This window comes from Podarcis filfolensis, assembly GCF_964270895.1.
Source record: "Podarcis filfolensis genome assembly, chromosome: 12".
In the NCBI taxonomy this organism is placed as follows: Eukaryota; Metazoa; Chordata; class Lepidosauria; order Squamata; family Lacertidae; genus Podarcis; species Podarcis filfolensis.
In genome coordinates, this window is record NC_139614.1 from 10,240,663 (window position 1) to 10,259,212 (window position 18,550).

Below are 18,550 nucleotides of genomic sequence, written 5' to 3' on the forward strand. Positions count from 1 at the left end.
TACAGTGGCACCTTGGTTCTCAAACGCCTTAGTTCCAAAACGCCAAAAACCCAGAAGTGAGTGTTCTGGTTTTTGAATGTTTTTTGGAAGCGGAACGTCCAATGCAGCTGTCAGCTATTGTTTCCGGGGCGCCTGCACCTATCAGAAGCAGCACCTTGGTTTTCGAACATTTTGGAAGTCAAATGGACTTCCAGAATGGATTAAGTTTGGCGCTTTTGCTATTTATTTTTTGTTTTTGAGGCTTTTTTGGTTGTTTTGTTTTTGTGACTGTGTGGAACCCAGTTCAGCTACTGACTGATTGATTTTGTGACTGTGGAAATGCATAAAAGCCCCCCATCCAAACAACGACTATAATCAGTGCAGGTAATAATTTTTTTTTTAATTTTTTTAATCATCTACAATACTGTCTTACTTATTTTATAGTACAGTACATTGATTATTGCTTTCATTTTATGGATCAATGATCTCATTAGATAGCAAAAACCACAACAGACTACAGTGGTGCCTTGGTTCTCGAATGCCTTGGTTCCCAAACACCAAAAACCCAGAAGTAAGTGTTCCAGTTTTTGAATGTTATTTGGAAGCTGAACGTTCAATGCGGTTACAGGTAGGTAGCCATGTTGGTCTGCTGTAATCGAAACAAAATAAAAAAATTCCTTCCAGTAGCACCTTAGAGACCAACTAAGTTTGTCATTGGTATGAGCTTTTGTGTGCATGCACACTTCTTCAGATACACTGAAACAGAAGTCACCAGACCCTTATATATAGTGAGAGGGTGGGGAGGGGTATTACTCAGAAGGGTGGTGGGAATGGGTGGTTGGCTGATAGGTGTGGTAAACCTGTTGACGACTGTTAATGACTGCAGTTGGTCTTACAGGAAAAAGCAAGGGGTGAGACGGCTAAAAATAGCTTTTTAGTGGTTAAGAAAGCCCAACAGACTCCATCTCCTCAGAGTATTGCGAAAGAAAGATGTCAATCAATATTTGATGATCTCCTTCTACCGGTCCACAATAGAAAGTGTCCTTTCATACTGCATCATGGTGTGGTACGCTGGTTTGACATCAACTGATAGGAAGTGCCTACAGAGGGTGGTGAATACAGCACAATATATTATGGGCTGTCCCGTGAATCTGCTGGATGAAATAGCGGAAGAACGTTGCCTCAGGAGAGTGAGGGAAATTCTCAGAGATGAGTCACACCCTGGCCAGCACTTTCTTGATCTCTTGCCCTCAGGCAGAAGATATAGAAGCATGATTAGTCGCACCAACAGGGTAAAGAACAGCTTCTATCCATGGGCTGTTACAACTGCTGAATGAAAAGATAACAACAGGGCAACTGACTTTCGGGTTTGGTGGGTGTGCGTCAGTAAATGAGGGGAATTAAGACTAAGAGAGCTGAGTGGGAGGTGCTCGTGTACAAGTGACAATAAAGTATTTCAGTTTCAACAATGAGATAAGAATCCAATGTCTCTATTCAGACCAGGTCTCTCCATGGTTTTAAGTTTGGTAATAAGTTGCAATCCAGCAACTTCTCTTTCCAGTCTATTTCTGAAATTCTTTTGTAATAAGACAGCTACTTTGAGATCTTGTATAGAATGGCCTGGGGGACTGAAGTGTTCTCCTACTGGTTTCTCTGTCTTGTGATTCCTGATGTCAGATTTATGTCCATTTATCCTTTGACGTAGGGTTTGTCCTGTTTGTCCAATATAGAGAGCTGAAGGGCACCGTCCAATAAAGTTGTCGGCTATTGTTTCAGGGGCCCCAGCACCAATCAGAAGCCGCGCCTTGGTTTTCGAACATTTCAGAAGTCAAACAGACTTCCGGAATGGATTAAGTTTGACACTTTTGTTTTTGCTATTTATTTTGCGTTTTAGTTTTTGAGGCTTTTCCGGTTAATTTGTTTTTGTGATTGTGTGGAACCCAGTTCAGCTACTGATTGATTGATTGATTGATTGGGTGACTGCGGAAATGGATAAAAGCCCCCCATCCAAACAATGACTGTCATCAGTGCAGGTAAGAATTTTTTATTTTTTTAATCATCTACAATACTGTCTTATTTACTTTATTGTACAGTACATTGATTATTGCTTTCATTTTATGGATCAGTGGTCTCGTTAGATAGTAAAATTCATGTTAAATTGCTGTTTTAGGGGTTGTTTTTAAAACTCTGAAACAGATTAATCTGTTTTGCATTACTTTCTATGGGAAAGCAAGCCTTGGTTTTGGAACGCTTTGTTTTTGGAACGAACTTCCAGAATGGATTAAGTTTGAGAACCAATGTACCACTGTATTTGCATTACTCCTGAAAGGCACACATCATTAAATCTCATTTTATCTTCGTGGAGTACACGGAAGTGGTGCTGGGAAAGCAATGGACTCCACAGATGTTTATTTTGCTAAGAAAAGCAGTGATTTAAATGTTTGTGTGCCACTCAGAACCGATAGAAAAGCATAGACTTTTTGTAAATAGTTATCTGTACCCAATGCCCAAATATCAAAGTCCTTAAGCATATTTTATGGTCTTTACCTCTCATCTGCATTTTTCTTTTTCTTCTTCTTCCCTTTTGTTTTCTTGTTTGCAGCATCTTTTTGCTCTTTGCTGGAAACAGTTTTTCCTCCCTTATTCTTGCCTTTTGCTGTTTCTTCCATTTCACTTTCTTCATCTCCAGCAACATCATCCCCCACTTTCTGATTTTTCTTTTTATTTGTTTTCTTCCTCCTGGAACTCTCTCCATCATCCTCTTCACTTTCATCGTCAGCATCCCTCTCATTTTCTTTTTTTGTTGCCTTAGCAGTTTCCTTTGTATTCCTCCTTCTGACTATCGTTTCATCCTCTTCCTCATCTGTATCTAAGGGAGCAATGCTTGTTTTCAATAAAATTCCCTTCAGTTAATAAGAAGTAGCCTACTAGTACAGACAAGTAATTAGATGCATGAATATACATCCTCAATGACTGTCGTGGTTTCTGGATCAGCCTTGTTTTTGTATCACACCACTATAACAGACTTGTGCATCTATCGTAACAGTCAGTCAAGTGCCCTAAAGGCTAATAATACTATTATTTCAAGTATGTTAGGAGAGACTTTTAAGACATTCACACAGTAGGCAATACCATGGGTGATTCCCTTATAGGAAATTTGTGGATTATTTTTTAAAATTGCTAATTACAGTAGCTGAAAACAAACAGAATAGACAACATCAACAAAACAAAACAGAAAAAAACCAGCCACAAATGAAAAAGGAAAAATATCAATCCATAATACAAAAGTCCGAACAAAATTACATATAATCTTGACTTCCCTCCACCCGTATATGACTTCCTTCTCTCATTTTAAGTTTGATTGTTGTGTTATTAATATTATTTTACCTTTATACCTCTTATAACCAATTCCTCCTTATTTTTACCCTGCAAACTTTATTCATTGCATATCGATATATTTATACCAGAACAATATTTTTTCATATCGTATACCCTTGACTGAAGAACGGTACACTCCTTCTATCTGGGATGGTCGTCCTCTTCCACTGAGCGTGCAGCTTCGAGAGGGACGCACATGGAGCGGTGAGGGAGGAAGGGGACACCCACCTAGCCATCCAGATCAGCCGAATCAACCCTGGCAATCAATGGGGTGACAGATGTCACAGCCAGATCGCCCTCACATCCATATTTTTTCATATACTCCTTTACACAATCCCACTCTATCGGTTTTTGGTCTGTTTCTCCTCTTATCACTGCCGTAAGTCTTGCCAAAACTATAAATTTGTGAATTTAGTACTCCACTGCAGCTCCACTCCCATGCTTAGCCCTCCAGTATGGGTTTAGTAGTTCACCAGTGCCACAGCACAAAAGTATCAATGCAGTATTACAAAGAACTCCCCAACTGTAAGTGGAGTTCATTGGAATCAGCTGCCTTTGAGTGGTGATGGAATCTCCTTGCTCTCAGGGTGAACGTGTGGGCATGCATCTGATAGGATGCTTCAGGTCCAGCACACTTTGATTCTTCTTTTGGGATGAAGTACAGTAGACCCTCTACTTACGGCCGCCTCTACTTGGGCCCGATCCAAGTTGTGACCGTGGCAAACCCAAAAGTAAATACCGGATTTGCTGCAATTCGCGCACATGCATAAGTGGCTTCTGCTGTTTGTGCACACGCAGAAGCGGCTGCCGTTGTCTGCACATGCACAGAAGCACGCTGCCGCCGAATGCGCCTGCACACAATGGCGCTTCTACTGGCGACCCGGATCGACTTATGGACAGACCTCCAGAACTGATTATGTCCGTAAGTAGAGGTTCCAATGTAGATGATCTGCTGTACCCCTTCCAAACCATTGACATTGTCAGTTACACAAAGAACGTTTGACTCAGCCCGAGACTGTGTATTAAGGCAGAGGTAGCCCATGGGCTGCATCTGGACCTGCAGTTTATTTTTCTGCTCCTCCAATTTGTCATTTTGATTACGCCTATGGTCCTGAATTGTTATGCCATAATGTCAAAAGGGTGTGTGTTTTTGTAGCCTTCCAAGAGCCTTCCACCCCAGTTTTTAGTTTAAAAACCATTTCCATTTAGACAAAAAACAAAAAAACTTTATGGGTCTTCCATTATCATGCCATGATGCCAAAAAATTGTTTTGTGGGCTCCCAAGGAACTCCCAAATTTGTCCGTATTTTATAATTCTTATTTCCCCCCTAATAATATATATATGTTTATACTGACCACCCCACGAGTTCCCAGCTGCAATTGTGTGACGCCAAAACATTTTCATGGAAGGCGAAAGATTTATATGATCTGAAGAGAAACCAGAGTATTTTTGGACGCACCTCACCGCCACCCCCAGTTCCTTTTGGTCTCTCTTTTGGCCCAAACCATCAGCCTGAAAAGGATTAGCCACCCATTTTAAGGCAAGCACACCCACACCCACCCACACCCCGACATCTGGCAATCACCGAACAATTGCTTATGTCACTGCCTGTATGCATCAGTTTATACACACTGCATGTAATTCTTGGGAAATTAAATTCTTTAACACCATTAAAGGCAGCTGCTATTAATCTATCATTTACCTTCACTTTCTGAGTCACTCTCCAGTTGGCCATCTATCTCCATCCCGACTGCAAAACAGCAAATGGAACGATCATGTTTATTGTTGGTACTTCAGCATAACAGTAGATAACTCATAAAATGGGGTGGGGAAAACATCTCCTAACTTTGGGCTAGAGAAAAGTAAGTTTAAAACCATGCACAATTCGATTTTTTCCTGCTTTGCTATTCTTAACAGTGTGCAAATTACTGATTTGCTTTTTCTTGCAAAGGAATCTCAAATACATATTCATTGAGCATTCGGTAAGAATTTAAAGCCAAGTTATTTCTCACAAGGTCCAAGAAATGGTGACCAAATACAGGTGATTCCATACAAACCATCTTCCATAATGACCTCTAATTCACATTTCTCCTTCTTCTTCTTCTTTGGCATCTTTTTCTCTCTGGCTCGAGGATATTATGGCCACCCGTTATATATATGCAGTTGCGTCCTAGGCTGCCTTCTTCGGCTACCTACTGCTGTTCACAAAGCACTGCCGTCAAGTCAACTTGCCACTACTAGTTCTCCCAGACATTGTTCTTCTGTTACACAGCCGCTTCAGCTTACAGACTGCCGGCTGAGAGGAGATTCGCGGTACCAATCCTATCCAGCCACTTTCAGCTCTGATCTCTTTTCGACACGGAAAGCACCTGTTGGCATTACATTGCACAACATTACTTAAACATGAAGGAAAGCCCTTTGGAGAATGCTCTGCAATGTCTTTGGAGAGCAATGCAAATTCTAGTGTACACAGCACTGTGATGGCTTGAGGATCTCATTTGTGGCAGAAACGTTTGCCAAACCCTTTGCCAAACTTGAGGCGTTCCTAGAGGGGCTGGGCCCATGACGCACAGGCCCCAGATCTTTTTGTCTAAGGGTCTCCAATATTTCTGGGTGAATTATGAAGAAATGGAGCATATGGAGGGTATTAAATGAGCGTAATTGAATTGTTCCAGAGCAGAATCTGTTGGAAAATTGGGAGCAAATGAACAGATTTGGGGTGATCTGGGTGGCATTCAGATTAAAAAAAGAGCTTAGTGGACCACAAGAGTACTTCAACACAGAACCCTTGGCCCACACACTGAATTAAATTTCTGTATCACAAATTAAAGTTTTTGTAATATAGTTAATATTGAATATACACAATATATTTAATTGAATATATATAATTAATTACAAAATATGAAAGCAGGTGAAGACTCAAGTGATGTCATACGTATATGTAGCCATCATAGGAGCCAACTCCTAGCTGCTGAGGTCCCTTTGGCTCCCCCAATAAAATATTTGAGGGGGCTGCCCCCCAAGTTGATGGGCATTGTCATTCAAATGGTGTGCGTGCACCGCATCTTGGGATCAATTATGTGGGGTGGGGCTTACCTGCTCCCCCCATATTTTATTGAAGTTGGCATCCCTGGTAGTCATGCCATGTTTCAGTGCCATCTGTTGGCACTGAAAGCTATTGCTTCTGATACCGTACTCAAGGTATCCAAAGATGATCATACTTACATTTTTTTCTAATAGTTTACGTTGTTGCTGAGGACTGCTAAAGAATAGGCCTTGTGCAGCCCAAAGGCTGTGGGTTGGACCACTCTGTGTTACACCATCCTTGTGTGGCCTCCTGGAAGCAACTGGTTGGCCTCTATTGGAAACATATTGCTGTGTGGTAGATGGATTTTTGAACTGATGGAGCAGGCAGGAATCTTCTTATATCCTTTAAATCAGGGATCAGCAACATTTTTCAGCAGGGGGCCGGTCCACTGTCCCTCAGACCTTGTGGAAGGTATTTTGAAAAAAATAAATAAAATGAACGAATTCCTATGTCCCACAAATAACCCAGAAATGCATTTTAAATAAAAGCACACATTCTACTCATGTAAAAACACCCTGATTCCCGGACCATCTGCAGGCCAGATTTAGAAGGCGATTGGGCCAGATCCGGCCCCCGGGCCTTAGTTTGCCTACCCATTCTTCAAATGATGCATCCTTTGTATGGTAGTCCTTCCTTCACGGCACAGATAGATGGAAATGTAAATATTCTGTAGAATCTGTCCAGGCAAGATAGAAGACATGATGGTGCGTGAGAGCAGGAGAAAGAAAGGGGCATGATTTAGCAGGGGCCACTGAAGCAAAAAATAACCACAGGCAAGACAATAGCATCTGCATTAGAAGATGGGACATACACACTAGGGATTGCTTAATTAGAATTCAATGAACAATTCAAAATAAGATAATTTCTTTCCTATTTTTTCTCCCCCTCATCAAGTACAGACCTTGGGGTCTATGTAGACCCGCATGACAGAGAAGAGGCCATGTCTGCAGTACTGAGGGCTAGTGGTTGTTTGTCAAAGGAGACCTAGAAGATCGATCTCCTAAACCACAGGCGTCCATGAGGTCTCTCACCTTCATTTTTATTGCCTCACACACCGTCCAAAGCCGAACGTGGCTTTGTGAAACGGTTCCCTGTTTATTCGCCTGCTCAAAAGGAGACCCTGCCCGAAACCTTCCACAGATAGTTGGTACAGATTTATGCCTTCAGTGTGGCTCATAATTTTACTCACCCGTTTGTTAAGCGGCGAGCATTTACATCTTCTGTTTTTTCCACTCAGCATATGGGATTAGTTTACCCAGGAGGATAAAATGTCTTGCTGCCTTTCTTTCTTCCTCAGAGTTATGGGCTGATAACTTAACAGATTGCTTTTTTTGCCTCCAGAGCTTGCTCTGTGCAAGATATAAATTAGTAATGTGCAACTGCGAACCTAAACAATTACTTATGTAAATGTCAGACTAGTGCGCAGAGCATGAACAATTTGCAGGGCTGTAGCAAGGCATTGGGGATGACTGGACTGGATTACATGGTGGGTGGATCGGAGGGTGGCAAGAAACCACCTCTCTTTTTTAGTGGACACCAGCACTTTCCAAGTTACCTTATGATTTTTAATAAACTTCAGACATAAGGGTTTTCTGACAACTTTGTACCCCCTCCCCTTTACGTTGTGTTAGCAGAGAAACTGCAACAGGATCCTGAAAGCACACACAACAGACTCCTTAATATTTAACCAGATAGTGTTGCCTTTCTTTCTTCGTTTTTGGTTAACATAAGGCTTTAGCTAATTAATCCTTGGGTTACGTTTATTCAACATTCAGCTTGTCTATAAATAATCCCTAGCTGAGCAGGTTTCCCAGTGCTAATACTTGATTCCTGCATATTCAGAGAAATATGCAGCTCCTTTTTTCCCTTTTGCTCATTAGACTTTCAGTGGTTGATGGTAGCTATATGTTCCAAGTACGCAATCTGAAGTGCAGGCATTTGCCTTGAAAGCCCTACAAGGCTTAAGATCTATGTAACAGATGTTAGAGTGGGAGGTTGTCCTCTAAGTCCCTGAGATAAATTGAGACAGAGAGCCTTCTCAGTGGTGGCGCCTCATTTTTGAATTTCCTCCCTAGAGGCACCTTTGTGGCACCACCATTGCTACCTTTTCAATAAATATTATATATATATATATATATATATATATATATATATATATATATATATACACACACACACACACACACACACACACACATACATATGTATATGTATACACACACACCCCTTGCTTTGATTGATCATTCTGGAAGCATTGCCTGACTGTATATAAATCTTTAAATTGATTGATCAATTAAATACTTTGCTAGGAAAAAAACGAAGACCAGTTTGGAACGAGTCAAATTTTCCAGTGCAGCGCCATCTGTATGTGCTTAATTGGTTTTAAAATGAAAGTGCCATAAATCAAGGAGGCCCCACAAACTCGTTCCCTATCCTGGAAGCCCTGCTGTCATATGTGCGTGGACAAAGGGCTAGTTGTGGTAAAGGCACTTTTCCTGTTCCCAAAGTTCCTCCATATTATTTCTCCTCTTTCAGCCTTGCCTTAGCCACCTTCTGTATAGCTCCCACGAAGCCTTGCACATAGAGAACAATTCCTAAATTTGTCTCATGAAAACCATGGGACAAATTTATTAGATTCTGGCTATGTTCATGCACACAGACTGATGCCTATAAACAAGTGTGATGCTGCTGTCAGTGGCATCCCTGTTCTGAGACCTGTTTTGAGAACTTAAGATGAAAAGTGCTGCTGCATCTGATCAGACTTGATCCGTCCGGTTCAATATTCTTTTTACAGTTATGGCCAACCAGATGCATTTGGGAGCTCACAGGCATCTGGAGATACTATCATGGACTATAGCCAGCGACAGACAGCTACCTAACGGCTTTAATAAGGTCCAAACCACATGTTTACTAGCAGTCCCTTCAAGTGCCCCTATTTTCCAGGGACAGTCCTGGATTTACAGAAGCCGTCCCGGTTTCTGAGTTGATCCCTGAATGTCCCGCTTTTCCTTAGGACGTCCCTATTTTCATCAGAGGGTTGGAGTCATGCTGGAGGGTATGGAGTTTTGCCACCCCTGAGCCAAGGAGATAAGTAACTATACAACCTTTAGAAGACTTCTGAAGGCAGCCCTGTGTGGAGAGTTTTTTTTAATGTTTTATTATTTTTTATATATGTTGGAAGCCACCCATAGTGGCTGGGGCAACCCAGTCAGATAACCAGTGTCAGCCATGAGTTGTGAGTGCTACCGAAGATAAGAGTCCAGGAATCCAGCCATATTTACAGGATTTATTGCTCCTTTGAAGCTATGTACAAGCAGTTCAAAAGTTCGACTCATTCATGGCGGGTCAGTTGTCCCGACTAAACTTCCTTTCGATTTTCCCCAGCATAACCTCCTTCTAAGCCCAGCCCCCCTCCTTCCTCTCTGACGAGAGTGGCTTGTCCCCAGAAGTGCTGCCCCCTCTCAGATTCATTACCTCCTGACAGTTCTTCGTCACCCTCCTCGTCCGAGGAGGAGCAACTACTTATTAAAGGAGCTTTCTCCCGGTAAGTTCCCATTCTCTCCCCCTTCTCTGGCTCCAGTTCCCTGACAACCAGTGTATAAATAATAAAAATATTATGATGATGGAATAGGATGTCCCTATTTTCATCAGAGAAATGTTGGAGGCTATGTGCTGGATATCTAGCATGTATCTTCATAGGTAGCTTTTTCTGACTTAAATACAAAGGCATTCGGGTGCGTGTCTTTTCCCCCCTAGAAAGACAGAATATGGCTATACCATTGTTATAGACCCGTACTTATGTTCAGCTGGAGAAATGAGAGAACACTAGAGTATCCGTTTCTATGTAAAAAACAAAACATTTCCCCTCCTTAACATAGGGAAGGAATGCTTGAAGGCACACCCTGAACATATGCCCACTTCTGTAAAGTGAATTTTGGGTGGTGTCCCCTAACAACAGTCAACAGCTTTAAACTACAGTTCCCAGAATTTCTGGGGCCCTTAGAAAACGTTCCATATGATCTAAATCACCCACACTGGGCAAAAAAATTCCTGCATTGCAGGGGATTGGACTAGATCAGCCTTTCTCAACCTTGGGTCCCCAGATGTTGTTGAACTACAACTCCCATCACCCCTACCTAGCAAGGCCAGTGCTCAGGGATGATGGGAGTTGTAGTCCAACAACATCTGGGGACCCAAGGTTGAGAAACATTGGACTAGGTGGTCCTTGTGGTCCATTCCAGCTCTACACTTCTATGATTCTGTGATTCAGGCACTGGATAGAATGACTTCACCAAGAAAGCAATTAAGAGCTCCCTCTTGTGATGGCAAATTTACATAGCAAAGACCTGCTTGCAAAGAACCCTGTGTTCTGCGATGATAATCCTGGATTTGCCCCCTCTTCTTGCAGAGCAAGGTGTTACTCTCCTATCAGGACACCTACTGGGTGTGTTAGAAAGTTGGTGGGGCTCCTTAGGTGATTGACAGCGGGGCAGCCAGGGGAGAAAGTGTTTTGAGCAGCTGGGAGAATCAGTTAAGCCCTATTCATGCATTGAAAGCTGCTGGCAGAGCTCACCTGCCTCAGTTTCGAACATCCACATGTTGAGCGTTCATGTCTGAGCTAGAAAAGTTTGCATACATAGACCTCTCCATGAATTGGGGCCCTGTACAGTCAGGGGTTCAGCTCACTGGAAACCCGTGTGTAGACAGCCCCCCCCAGTTCAACCGTCCACACCGGACCCATGTAACCTTAAAGGTATGGCCAACTCTTTGACTCCACTGCCCTTTTCACAGTGTGGACCCATTTTATGAATTAACATATTTGAGGTGGGAATCCATGATGGAAGTGAAGTTAGAATCTGGGGGGAGGAGAAAGAAGAAAATAGATGGGGACTTTTCAGTTGTTTATAGTCTCAGAATTTACAGTTAACAGGTTTAAAAATTCTGGATTATGTGTTTGAAGGGAAGAGTTAGGCAAGCTGTCTTATTTTTCTCCCAATATAAATAGAAACTTCAAGAGCTGGGAATTTTGATCACAGACTGAGACAGATGTCACTTCCTGGGCATATATTCAGAATGCCTTCAAGCATTCATTCCCTATCTTAAGGAGAGAGAGAATTCTTTTTTTACATGGAAACTGAGACTCTAGTATTCTCTCATTTCTCCAAGCACAAGTATGGATCTGTAGTAATGCCCATTCTCTCTCTCTCTCTCTCTCTCTCTCTCTCTCTCTCTGTGTGTGTGTGTGTGTGTGATATAACCTCACTTGGAGGTTTTAAATTATATATCTCAAATAACAAATAACGAAAACCTCACAACTTAGGGTCCCACAAGAGTTTTTTCTTCCAATAACTGCTACAAATAGTGTGAGGTCTAAAAATGTCTTATATATTGTCGTCCTGACCATAATACGATGCTTAGCTAGATTCTTAATTCTGTGTGTGGATCATGTTTTTGTGATGCTTAAGTCCAAGGTCATGTAATTTTACCCAGTAGTTTTACTATCCACTCTACACATTAATCACAGGTAAGCTGCCCTAGTCAATTTCTCCTAGCCACTCCAGAGTTAGCATCTTTGCTCAGACACAAATATATATATATATATATAATGCCCAGTATTGCCTGCTTTGACTTGCAGTGGCTCCGCAAAATCTCAAGTAAAGAGCTCTCACATCACTTTCCACCTGGTCTTTCCAACTGGGAATGCTAGAGATGCTTACTGGGGACCACTTTCTGGCAAAGCATGTGGTGTATTACTGAGCCACATCTCTTCATTAGAAGGGGAAATTGCCTATTGTATATAGAAGTCAATTCTTGGATATGTGACTCAAGGTAAAGGTAAAGGGACCCCTGACCATTAGGTCCAGTCGTGGCCGACTCTGGGGTTGCGGCGCTCATCTCACTTTACTGGCCGAGGGAGCCGGCGTACAACTTCTGGGTCATGTGGCCAGCATGACTAAGCCGCTTCTGGTGAACCAGAGCAGCGCACGGAAATGCCGTTTACCTTCCCACCGGAATGGTACCTATTTATCTACTTGAATTTTGACGTGCTTTTGAACTGCTAGGTTGGCAGGAGCAGGGACTGAGCAACGGGAGCTCACCCCATCGCAGGGATTCGAACTGCCGACCTTCTGATCGGCAAGTCCTAGGCTCGGTGGTTTAACCCACAGCGCCACCTGTGTCCCCTATGTAACTCAAAAGGTAGACACAAATTAAACCCTAAATCTGTAATTAAATTGAATCTCGACAAACAAAAATAACTCTGATATTATGAAAAGTTGCAATGAGACTGGTTGAAATGTTTTGTCATGGAGTTCTACCCAGGGTTCATTTCCTCCAAAGCACTTACAACTGGGAATGTTTCTGTTCTTGCATTTCATTCTCCCTCTGCCATTTGTTTATTGCTTTATTGAGTTACGCAGTTCTCAAACTGACCAGCCCATCTGAGTGCTCTTATTGCTAATCTCATTGAGAGAAGCATCAGAATCTCTTGCCCTCTGTAGTTAATCCAATTCACTGAGGGAAATGTTGCTTTCTTTTTACCAGCCAATCAAATATGTATGAAATGACAGGATGAGAAAGCGTTTCTTACCAAGTAAAGCATACTCCCGTTTGGTTTTTTTATTATTTTAAAGAAGACTTTTCATTCTGTGAATATATGAGCCAGAAATGCCTGTGGAGATGTTGTGATATAAGCAGTATGAGTTTTTGCATGGCCTGCAGAGTATCGCCGATGTGACTGGATTATCAAAATCCTCCCCTGTTCTCCACATACAAAACCCAGAATTATCTTAAAATGTGCTCATTGCCCTTCACTCCTTCTTCATATATATATATAATTAGAACACTACAATGTTATTAATAATACCTTGGGATTAACACCTTTTGTGTAGAAACTTCAAAATCATATACAGAGGAAGATTTACCAGGCCTTCTGGGTAGAGAAGAATTTACTAAGCAAATTACCCACAGGTTCCTGTGGAGAGTGACAGAAGAACTGATGAAATAATCAAGGATTCCACTCTCAAAGATCTAGTAAAAAAAAAAGTTATTAGATCACTATGTATTGTAAACGGAGAAACAAACAAATATAAAGATAGATTATTGTCCCTGAATAAGAAAACATTCTCTGCTTTCTAAATGCATTCAGTAGGAGGCATATATATGTATTTAGGAGGCATATATATGTATTTAATTTTGACTAATTGTTATAATTGCGTACCATCTGGCAAGGGATGGGTGATCAGGGGCTTAACAAAGGGGCTTAATTTTTTTATTGATTGGAAATCTTTTCTCAGTCTTCAGCTACTGGGCGGGGCAGAAAAATAGCACTTGAAGTTTGACTGCAGACAGAGTCCAGAAGAAAGAGGAGGAGATAGGAGGGTCTAGTTGGGCTTGGCTTAATTGAATGAAGCATTAGGGGAAAATTATGATGATGATGATGATGATGATGATGATGATGATGATGATGATGTATTATTTGTACCCCATCCACCTGACACAGTTGCCCCAGCAATCTAATGATGATTAGTGGTTATGCTGTTTTCTTTAGGAGTCTGCTTGCTTCCAAAATCATTCATTTTGTGTGTGTGTGTGTGAACAAAAAGATAAAGACGCAGAATTGGATAAGATGATAGGAAGGATTCGAAACCTGCGGTACCAGAGATTCACAGAAGATTGGAATAAATATGCAAACTATTTGAAGAACAATTGTAATCAACAAATTACGCTAGTAGTTTTGTAAGGAGGAATATATGAAATATTGCAAAGAAGATAAAGAAGAGAGACATTAGTTATGATATTTAAAAGTAATAGTGAAGTAAGAAATGTAAATAAAGTGGAAAAATTTGAAAATTTTCAGATGTGACTGATGGAAGTAAAAAAAATTGTATAAGATATAAAAGTATGTTTTACAATGTTGAAAATGATATGCTGGAAAAATATCAAAAAGATAAAAGACGCCATAGTACATTCTCATCAAAAGGAAGATTCCGTAATGAGGCTACCTATGAACCTTCTAACTATAGCCCATTTTTGTATCTATATCAGGAGGCATGAGTTTTGCATATCAAAATCTGCATTACGGTACATTTAAAATCCATAACCATGATCCAGCCTCCACTTAGGCAGAAGAGGAGTAATATAAATTCCCAAAGCTTGGGGCAGATACCCATGCCCATCAATAAGGACTGCTTTGTCACCATCTAATATCAGGTTATTAGAGAGACAGGAGAGGACTTGGGTTAACCAACGGGCATCTTTGCGTCACCAGTCTGACCAGATTTTGTGTTTGGAGGAGTACAGACTCCAATGCATAAATAAAAGTGAACCCTACCCCCAGTAATCACAGCCTTCCTTGCACCCATTCAGAACTTGTGGAAATGGGGGTGACACTGAATTAAAAGATGCAGACTGAAAAAGGAAACCAAGAGGAAAAGGCTTTTTGCCGCAGACAAAAAACAAAATGACATGTTAGCAATCAGATTCGAGTCAATCATCAGACAAAGAAATCAAATTTGATACTCTGCCAAGCTGTACTAGGAGGGGACTTTCAGTATTTCATGTGCAAAAATAGGCATTTCAGCGTCTGCTTATACACAATGGAATGCCGAAAGGAATTGCTTATCGGCTTCACAGTCCCCGTTTATCCCTTTTGTAGACCGCAGCTTTGGCCTATTTTTATCTTACCCTGACATTAGAAACTGCCTTCTTAAAAATGTAATAAATGACGTATCTGAACAAACAGCACCAGGGAAATTTTGCATTTCTACCCAACAAAAATAGTACCTTGATATGAGGAACTTGGGGGAAAAAACCAGCGTTGCAGTGCGTCCTCATCCCCCCAAAGGAAAGCTCCTGTTCAGGGTTCCAGCCAGCCAGCCAAGTCCTCTTTCAGGATATTACAAGCTCTGAGGCAGGTATAGGGAACCTTGGCTTAGCTTAGTGTAGCAAGGAAGTAAATAAGGAATAAAGCATCTCCTGGACATCAGGAAATAGCACTATTTTACATAATAATAATAATAATAATAATAATAATAATAATAATATCCTTGCTACTTGTACTTATGCAAGTGTTCTCTCCACTGCTCTCAACAAATGCAGATAATACTACCTGCTAGTTTCTGGGTTATGATTACAAAGAATAAAATGACGCAATTTCCTTCGGGCTCCATGTTTGGAGTTTGTTATAAATGCAGATGTCGATTTGGAGGCTGAGTAAGGATCATATAGAATTAGTTCATAGTTAGAATTTGGAAGCCTGTCTGAGGTTGGAAGCCTCACCGATCTGCCTTCCATCTTGATTGATATTTCAAATTAATTCCAATATAAGGCAATACTGCTTGGTGCGGATGTTGGTGAAACTTGAAAGCTGGCATATCCTTGGGTCAATGAATGTGATATACATTTCCAACTGCTTTGCATCTCCTACGCTTTGGAACTGATATGGCAACGACTATCTACTGATTCATGGTTTTGCATTAAGAGGCAGCCCAAAAACCTGTTCTGTATTTATCATGAACCAGGGCAACAGGCTCATTACGGACAATTGTAAGGATATAATTTAGAGTTCCTGCAATCATCTGAGAAACAGCAGCAGCAGCAAGCAGCTGTGCTAAGCAAACTTTAGAGAATACTTAGAATTATTCCATGTAATCATTTCCCATTCATAGTCATTCTGATGAATGAGCTACATCCTATTGAAGTCAAATGGTAAATAAAACCTTTCATTGATTTTTATGCATATGGATTGCCCCTCCACTTCAGATTTGGGCTCTTGCATAAGAGCACCAGGTCTATGCAAGCGAATTTATCTGTTGCCCATTCAGAGGCCCAGTAACAGCACAGGGGCGGGGGGAATAATTTTAAAAAATAAGGATAGTTCTTTTATTCTATTGACATATATTTCATCTCTCTCTGTTACCAAAGAAATTTGCTTTTATGTTACCCCATCATCTTGATAAATGTGTGTGGTGGTTTAGATGTATTGGCAAGCCACGTTTTTAATATTTTGCAAATAAACCTTGAAAGACTCGCAGGCACAGACTTCTTCTCTTGTGCACAACAATTCCTCACCATTTCCTGATTTGTGGCACACAAATGTTTGTTGTACAAACTCTGATTTGTACTTGACCTGCACACAGGGACTGGCAACTTGGTTATGCTCACTCACTGTATGAACAAAACTGCAACTTCACAACCAATATAGCACATGTATACAAAATAAATTTTTTTAGAAACCTCCGAACAATACAGGATGAGATCTCCAGGACTGGAACTCATTTTGTACTTCTTCAGCAAAAAGAGAATATGCATGGCTTTGTTTCTGGATTTTGCTTTTTTTCTTCCCAAGTGAACATCATTGCTGTGAGCCCTGTTTCATCCTATTGCATGCCCCTGGGCACCTAAAAGCAACCAAGAAGGTTATAACTGCAAGCACTGTAGTCCAAAATTGAAGTATTTTCATTCATCAAACCAAGGTAAATATATAAAAGCTGCTTATCCAGAAAATTATGCAGAGGCCTTACATACAGAAGCAAAGTGGCCAATTCATGCATTTACAACAGCTGTGATTCTAACAGTTGCCTCCTCCAAAGAGCAGCTTCTTCTGCTTTCTCTTCTTTGTCGATCACTCGTAGCTGAGTAAGATTGTCTTCCATAAACATGGTTTTAACAATGAGTCCGTAAGTGACTGTGGAGGCCAATTCTGGATCCACACGTCATTCCACAGTGGGGACATTGGTTTCTGGGTGGGAGTTGATCATGGTATGGATTTGCCAAGCATGACGTCCTCTTAGCACTTTTCTTCCTTGCGTCCTGAGTTCGAGTGTCTTCAAAGCCCATGACACCTTTGGTAAAGGCTGTTCTCCAATTGGAGTGCTTGCAGGCAAGTGTTTCCCAATTGTTGGTGTTTATACTACATTTTTAAAGATTTTCCTTGAGAGAGTCTTTAAACCTCTTTTTGTTGACCACCAGCATTACGCTTTCCATTTTAAAGTTTGGAATAGAGTAGTTGCTTCGGAAGATGATCATCAGGCATCTGCACAACATGACCAGTCCAGCAAAGTTGATGTTGAAGAATCATTGCTTCGACACCTGTGATCTTTGCTTCTTCCAGTACACTGGTATTAGTTTGCCTGTCTTCCCAAGTGATGTGTAAAATTTTTCGGAGACACCGTTGATGGAATCTTTCGAGGAGTTGGAGATGGTGTTTATAAGTGGTCCATGTTTCACAAGTATACAGTAAGGTTGGTAGTACAATAGCTTTGTAAACAAGCATTTTGGTTTCCCTGCGAATGTCCTGGTCCTCAAACACTCTGCACTTCAGTTGGGAGAAAGCTTCACTTGCAGAGCTCAGGCGATGCTGGATTTCGGCATCAATGTTGGCCCTTGTGGAAAGACATTCTTGGAAATGAGACGTCTTGAGGGCGCAAAGGGATTCTCTGCTATGAGTTTAGAGCATCGACTGGCAAGTCCCTGCATGCATCAGCACTGCTGAGTCAAGGCCATTAGGTGGCAGCAAGTCCAATTACTTTTTCACATAACATACTTCCTATTCTGAGAGCAGATAACCATTCCAGTTTTTAATTTTTTCTCCTCCCCCACCTTCCAGTTGTACTGTTACCAATTTTGATTTAAAAAATCAACAGCTTTCAGACGCAGGAAGCAAAGGAGATACACTAGAAAGGAAATGCACATACTCTTTGAGATTGTGCATTGATGTTCTTCTGGAAAACAGACCCCAGACAGGCCCATACCACAAGAAGGGAGGGTAGCTGGCTGCCATAGAGAGTGAATTATGTGTGTTAGCGATAGGGAAAGGGTAGGCTGTGTATTTAAAAAGATGGACTGGCAAAAGAAATGGGCAGCGCAAGGTGTGGCGGGAAACAATGGGAGGCATTTGGGAAACAGAGGGAGAATTCCTATTGGAATACAATGCCCAAAGTAACCCATCTCCACTTCTCCCATCCCAATCCAAAGATGCAAGTGACAGTGTGGCCTTCCAGGGCCTCAAGCGGCCATAGTAGAAGTGCTGGAATCGAATCCATTTTTAAGGACTTGCCTGCAATTATGTGGGTGACATAAGAGCATATTAACAAGAAACAACA

At 41.3% G+C, this 18,550-nt stretch overlaps 2 protein-coding genes across 2 annotated transcripts in view; one reads left to right on the plus strand and one right to left on the minus strand.

Annotated features, from left to right (window-relative positions):
- MYRIP (myosin VIIA and Rab interacting protein) overlaps window positions 1-18,550 on the plus strand; it is a 260,265-nt gene that overhangs the window by 470 nt on the left and 241,245 nt on the right. The window lies entirely within an intron of this gene.
- LOC310745561 (uncharacterized protein) lies at window positions 1,419-5,911 on the minus strand. The gene is made up of 3 exons (XM_083578372.1): window positions 5,416-5,911; window positions 5,061-5,108; window positions 1,419-2,848 (listed from the first exon to the last, which is right to left on the minus strand). The coding sequence occupies exons 1-3, from the start codon at window positions 5,468-5,470 to the stop codon at window positions 2,523-2,525; spliced, it is 429 nt and encodes a 142-aa protein (XP_083434498.1). The 5' UTR covers window positions 5,471-5,911; the 3' UTR covers window positions 1,419-2,522.

Bases quoted from the DNA above. Each gene is read 5' to 3' on its own strand.
- LOC310745561 (XM_083578372.1), bottom strand. From the start codon at position 5,470: ATGCCAAAGAAGAAGAAGAAGGAGAAATGTGAATTAGAGGTCATTATG. The intron at 5,109-5,415 runs GTTTGTATGGAA...GCTGTTTTGCAG, and splicing joins AGAGGTCATTATGGAAGATG to TCGGGATGGAGATAGATGGC. The intron at 2,849-5,060 runs GTAAATGATAGA...TTGCTCCCTTAG, and splicing joins GAGTGACTCAGAAAGTGAAG to ATACAGATGAGGAAGAGGAT.